The sequence below is a fragment of the Chrysochloris asiatica genome, unplaced genomic scaffold, assembly GCF_000296735.1.
Source record: "Chrysochloris asiatica unplaced genomic scaffold, ChrAsi1.0 scaffold00030, whole genome shotgun sequence".
Taxonomy (NCBI): Eukaryota; Metazoa; Chordata; class Mammalia; order Afrosoricida; family Chrysochloridae; genus Chrysochloris; species Chrysochloris asiatica.
Window position 1 is genome coordinate 3234605 of NW_006408548.1, and position 6803 is coordinate 3241407.

The 6803-nt window shown below is 35.1% G+C and overlaps 1 protein-coding gene across 2 annotated transcripts in view; it reads left to right on the plus strand.

Moving 5' to 3' along the window:
- DYNC1LI1 (dynein, cytoplasmic 1, light intermediate chain 1) overlaps positions 1-6803 on the plus strand; it is a 72075-nt gene that overhangs the window by 48343 nt on the left and 16929 nt on the right. For both annotated transcript variants that reach the window (XM_006851587.1, XM_006851588.1), the window contains 3 exons: positions 1845-1938; positions 4721-4856; positions 5523-5634. In XM_006851587.1, the coding sequence (XP_006851649.1) occupies positions 1845-1938; positions 4721-4856; positions 5523-5634 (342 nt within the window). The remainder of the gene's footprint in view (positions 1-1844; positions 1939-4720; positions 4857-5522; positions 5635-6803) is intronic.

Genomic DNA, 6803 nt, shown 5'->3' on the forward strand with positions numbered 1-6803 from the left:
CCCGTAAAGATTTACAGCCTCGGAAACCCTGTACAGGGTCGCTATGGGTCGGAACCGACTCGACGGCACTCAGCTACAGCTACAGCTATTACTATATACATTTCCTTTTAAAAAAAAAAAAAAAAAAGATGTTCTAGTAGAATTATAGTTATCAAAGTTCTACTAACTTTTCTGTCAATGTAATAAAAACTCAAATTTCCTTTAAAAAATAGTTCAAATTAATTTTCTGACTTTGTGCTAAGTGCTGTATTTACTGTTGGTTACTTGTGGCATAGTTAAGAAAATTATCGAACATAAACTCTCTTGAGACCTAAAATTATTAATGTTTTTTGTAATATCTAAATTTGCACATAGAAATTTTAGAAGGTGCGTTAATTATTCACTTTTGGAATAAAATCTTAAAAGCCTACCTTAATTTTTGTGGTATTTAAAATAAAATTGCTCAATAACAGCATTTAAAATGTTTAAATTAAAGTTTATTATCAGCCTTTCATATGGTGATTCTGGCTTAATTGTTATGGAGCTCTGGTAATGTAGTGGTTACGAATTGGGCTGCTAACCTCAAGGTCAGCAGTTCAAAACTACCAGCTGTTCCAAGGGAGAAAGATGAGGTTTTCTGCTCCTGTAAAGATTTACAGACTCGGAAACCCTGTGCAGGGTTGCTATGAGTTGGAACCGACACCATGGTACTTAACAACAACATACAACTACAAGGATAAGATAAAAAGTATTGCTACAGGTTTTCAGTTCATAAATGCACAGGTTTATCCCAGGCAAAAGGTCTTTAAACATGTCTGTGTGATTAGGGGATGACTACAGACAAGTCTAGTTCTATCACTAATACATTTGTCTTAGCCTCATTAGTGTACCTTCAGTTAAAAAAAAAAAAAAGTATAATCCAAACAGTGGCTTTTGAGGAAATCTGCCAAGCCTTTGAAATTCAAGGCAGTGTTATGCTGACTAGGTTTTAGGATTCCATTGGGGGAGATCTTGCTAAATTTTTCTCTAAAGGACACAGGATGATTATGGAAGTTTATTAGGAAGAAGTTTCAAGAAAGTTGAAAACTACACTAGTAAGTAAAAAGCCAGGAAGGTTGTGCCAGGGAAATTTTTCCCTCCTGGCAATGTGCCTGTTCATTCTTCCTGAGTATCAAGGGCTTCCTTTTATCCTGCAGCCCTAATCTTGCCTCTTACTGTTCTCCAAATTCAAAGAACATTTAAAAGAAACACAATTTGCACCCCTCAAGGATGCCCAAACTGCTTATAAAACATGATCTGAATCAGAGAGTGCAGAATTCTTCAGGGAATGGTTAGAGAGAAGGAAACAGTACCTTCAGAAATGTTTAGACCTATATGGAGAATATGTCAAGAAACAATAATGTCACATTTTGATGTTTTTCTGTAACTTTTGGCAATACTTTTTTATTTACCCTCTTATTCTAAGTTCATACTGTGAGTGATTATATATGCCTACATATTTCTTTTGAAAGTATAATTGTGACTTCTTATGATATTTTGTTGTAGTTGTTTTTAAATATCATGGAGTCAGGTCCAACTCTTAGTAACCCAGTACAGGGTTTCCGAGGAGTGGCTGCTGAATTTGAACCTCCAACCTTGCGGTTCAAACTGATCATGTGGTTCAAACTAACCTTGTAGTTCAAACCATGCCAGGACTGTAGAGCTTCATAAAAACATATAAAATACAACCCAGAATCTTAAGATATCTAGGAATGGTTGATATTCTAAGTCCTACTTTTCATTTCTTCTATCCAGAGTTGAACTTTCAAATAATTTTTATTTAATTGTTGCTATTGATTCTTGTATTGTTCTTTTTAACCCAACAGTGTGATGCTATTAGTATATTGGAAAAAGAGCATGACTACAAAGATGAACATTTTGATTTTATTCAGTCACATATCCGCAAGTTTTGTTTACAGTGTATCCTTTTAATGCATTGGTCGTTAGTGTACCTGATTTGGGTTTTTGAAGCAAAGGAATTAAATTGATGGACTATAGAAATTATTTTATTGTTTTTCTTTTTGCCTTTGATTAGAAATTTCATTTTAGATTTCAAATTTTCATTTTCAAGTTCTTAAATGGCTTATACCTTGGTGTTTTGAGATATAAACCAAGTATTATATATATATGTGTGTGTGTGTGTGTGTGTATACCTTTAATTTGTATTGTTTAAAGTACTATGCTTAAAAATTATCAGTCTTTAATGGGGAAAATTCCATTGAGTTGGTTTTGTTAGCATATCTGATTAGAAAGCTGAGTATTCATTTGTTGAGGGCTGAGAAGAGGGGTGAGCAAGATTGAAGATCATTCTTTATGTTTGTATGTTCTCATCTTTGATATGTTTAGTTTATTATCACCTTTTCAACGTAAGAGTTTACATAATGGTTTCAAAATTTGGCTGTATGTCAGAACCTCAGGTCTATCTAACCTACTAAATTGGAGTATTCCAAAGTGTAACTGGAAAATCTTTGTTTTTTAGAAGAGTCCTGATTATTTTGAGGATCACGAGATTTGAAAGTCTGCTGTGGGGAGTCTTGTCTAGGGTTACAAGGATTAGATGAGTCAGTAACATTTACAGATTACAAGATGAAAATGAGACCTGTATAAGTGAGTGCTTTCAGAGCATTTATTGATGAAAACTTAGGCACAGTTTGAATACAGTGAAGAAAATTGTTCCTGCTCACCCCTATTAGATAGTTTTCTATTGAATTCCCCAATCAAGGCTTTTAGACTTAAAAAAATGAAGAAATTTTATTAGGAGTGATGGTGTGCCGTGGAGTTGATTTTAATTCATTGTGACCCTGTATAGGGTTTCCGATGCTGTAAATCTTTACTGCAGCAGAAACCCTGGTCTTTCTCACTCAGACTACCTGATAAACTCAAGCTGCTGACCTTGCAGATAGAAGCCCAACACATAACCTACTTTACTACCTGGGCTCTTTACATTAGGAGTGTTGTTAAGTGCTATGGAGTTGGTTCCGATCCACTGCGACCCCGTATAGGGTTTCTGAGTAGTGACTGGTGAGTTTGCAGTTTACACGACTTTGCAATCCAGCAAATTAAGCCACAGCACCGTACTAGGACTGCAAAATAATAGTAGATAGTATTAATAAGTTATACACCTCTGTTTATAATGTCCATAATTTATAAAGCATCTATATTAATGAAAAGCCACTGCCATGGAGTTGATTCCAACTCATAGCAACCGTATCTATATCTACACGGGGTTTGTGAGACTGTCATTTATTACAGCAGCAGATAGTTTCATCTTTCTTCTGAGTCTTGGCTGTAGGTTAGAATGGCCGGCCTGCAATTAGCAGTCCATTGCGTCTCTTACAGCTCCACCAGGGCTACTTAAATAAGTTCCCTTGGAACTTACAAGTTCCTTTTCCCTTTTGTCCTCTCCATGGGTCTTTTTCTTCTTATGTCACATATGGTTGAGTTGTTCATACCCACCAGCTCTCCTCAGAAACCTTGTACAGAGCTGCTATGAATTGGAACTGATTCGATGGCACTTAACAATAACAAGTCTTTAATAAGAAAGCAAAAAGTGAGCATAGGAATATAAAGATTTTTGTTGTCTTTGAAGATGTAAATAAAGAAATGTAATCCAGAAGAATAAAGACCTTTAGAGCCAGTTGATTTTTAAAGTATCCAAAATGTAAGACATTTATAATTTAATTGACAATTTTAATTGCAGTGTAAAATTTTCAGCCATAGAAAATATTCCAAATGATCATAACTCAGTTATCATCATGGAGAAGACCATTAATGAAAAGTTTACACAATTAAGTCTTTACTCAAGATTATGTGTTTGTTTGTACCAAGGTTCATACCAAGTTAGTAGTATCTAACCGTATTACTTTTGGATTCATAAACCCCAGGCCAATCCTAGGAAGTATGAATATGCCAGTTAAAGAATTGAGACCACTCTCAGCATTTTCCTTAGCCTAAGTTACCTTGTGGACACATAGCCAGGGCTAGAATGTGCTCCACAGTATGTAGTCTCACAGGATCGCTGATAGTCTGTGGTCTTCTCTTACAGAACTCTTCGTCTCACTCTCTTTTTATTTAACCTCTTGAACTTCTGTCCACCATGTCTTTTGGATAAAAGATTTAAGTTATGATCTGCTGTAATGAATGTGAGGTTGTTTTATCTAAAGTTTTGGTTATGCAGTTTTACTTTGGCTTCCTAGAAGCATCTTGATGGTACCTACTGATTCACCTTCTCTCATCAGTGGGTCCATGACCCCTCTTCAATGGGTCTTTTAAGGTTTGTCCTAGTTCCCGGGATTGGTAAAAACTACAAGAGATATTAAATGCATGCCATTTTTGTTGAAAAGGGAAACAAAACAGTCAAATTTAGTAAGGCTAACAAAACTTTGCTTCTTCATATACTTTAAATATAGAGGTGATAACAGTGTCAGTGCTACTAAGTTTGCCTTGACTTTCTTAATGAGGACATAGTGAGACTTCTACCCTCCTAAATTGATTTATTTTAAAATTATTTGATTTGCATTTTAGCTCGTATCTAGGTATCTTACAGTTTTGAAATTCTCTATTATGCTATAAACTAGTAGTAGAATGCATGTTTGAAACAAATAGACTATAGATGTAAATCTTAAAGTCAGAGTACAGAACTTTATATTATTTTTTCATGGAATTTATCCAAAATTTTCTTTAATTAATGGTATTTATTCAGATGGTGCAGCACTTATTTACACTTCAGTAAAAGAAAACAAAAATATAGATTTAGTGTATAAATACATCGTTCAGAAACTATATGGATTTCCCTATAAGATTCCTGCTGTTGTTGTGGAAAAAGATGCAGTATTTATGTAAGTATAGTTTTAAATGTATTATTTTCTAATAAACCAATACTACTGTTTGTTGACTCATCATTTTTGTTTTAAGGCAGGACCAGCAGACATTTCCATGTTAGTGGGTGAGAATCTGTTTGTAGATTGCTTTATTTATAACCTGCTTTGATCTGGTTACAATTACCTTTTAGGTTTACTGTTAGCCTGAACTGTTTTTGAAAGACCTTTGCTAGTATAGTTAACTTATCTCATCAATATCAAAATACACCAAATGACTGTATTTTGTCTACTCATTCTTTAATTGATTAAACCCAAAACCCCATTGCCATCGAGTCACTTCCGACTCATAGCTACCCTGTATAGGGTTTCCATTCCTGTAAATCTTTACAGAAATAGAAAGCCTCAATGTGTAATCTAGACTGCTTTTTGTAGTTTATCTGAATAAACTTGGAGGTAATAAGTACTGTACTCCTCCTCTTCCGAGAGAAAAACTATAATGGCATTCTTATTTTATCAGGAAGATTGATGATCATGCTAAGTATATAATTAGTAAAATAGAATTTGGGCATTTATAATAAAAATCTAGTTTTACACAGTTGATCAAATTGTTCTCTTTGCTTGGTTGTGAATTAAATGAAAGTATAAATGCTGTAGAGTAAGTTTATCATATGCATTTCTTTCCAGTCCAGCAGGATGGGATAATGATAAAAAAATAGGAATATTACATGAAAATTTTCAAACATTGAAAGCAGAAGATAATTTTGAAGACATCATAACTAAACCACCTGTCAGAAAGGTAACAGTATGGATGTGTATATTGCTGTTAAGTGCCGTGGAGGAGGTTCCAACTCATGGTGACTCTGTATAGGGTTTATGAGACTTTACCATCTTTGCGGAAGCGGAAAGCCTCATCTTTCTTCTGCGAAGCAGTTGGTGGGCTTGAACTGCCAACCCTGTGATTCCTAGTCCATTGCTTATGACATAAACATAGTCTAAGTATATATATTTTTAGATCGAGAGGTAACTTCATAACTTAAACATTAAAAGTAGGAAGGCAAGGAGATCGTCTTTATCAAGAGAGTTGTTAAGTGTGATTGGGTGTTTTTAGTGTACTGTTCATGAGAAGGACGGTTTGTCTTATTGTTGTTAGATGCCATCAAGTTGATACATACTCATAGTGATCCTTTGCACAACAGAACAGAACACTACTGGGTCTTGCACCAATCTCAAAATCGTTGGTACATTTGAGCCCATCGCTGCTGTCACTGTGCCAATTCATCTCATTGGGGGTCTTCCTCTTTTTCTCTTACCCTCCACTTTATCAAATATGAAATCCTTCTCCAGAGACTGGTCACTCCTAACACTGTGACCAAAGTTTGAGATACAGTGTGGCCATCCTGACTTCCAAGGAGCATTCTGGTTGTACTTCATTGTTTGTTTTAGCAGTCCATGGTACTGTTAATATTCTCTTCCAGCTCAAATGCATCAATTCGTCTAAGGTCTTCCTTGTTCACTGTCCAACATTCCCATGCATATGTGGTTATTGAAAATTACATGGGTTGAGTCAATCACATCTTAGTCCTCAAACTGACATCTTTGTTCTTCTTCAAAGAGGTCTTGTGCAGCACATTTGGCCAATGTAATGCATAGTTTGGTTTCTTGACTGCTGCTTCCATGAGTGTTAAAGGTTGAGCTGAACAAAATGAAGTCTTTGACAACGTCAGTCTTTTCTCCATTTATATGGATTTTGTTTAATGGTCTAGTGGTGAAGATTTCTCTTTTCTTTACATTGAGGTCTTTGATCTTCATCAGTAAGTATTTTAAGTCTTCTCCACTTAACAGCAAACAAGGTTTTATCATTTGCACATCATAGGTCCTCCTCTAACCAAGATGCCACATTTTTCTTCATATAACCCAGCTTCTTGAACTTGCTAAGCATACAGATTGTGTGTGTTTTAAGGTTTT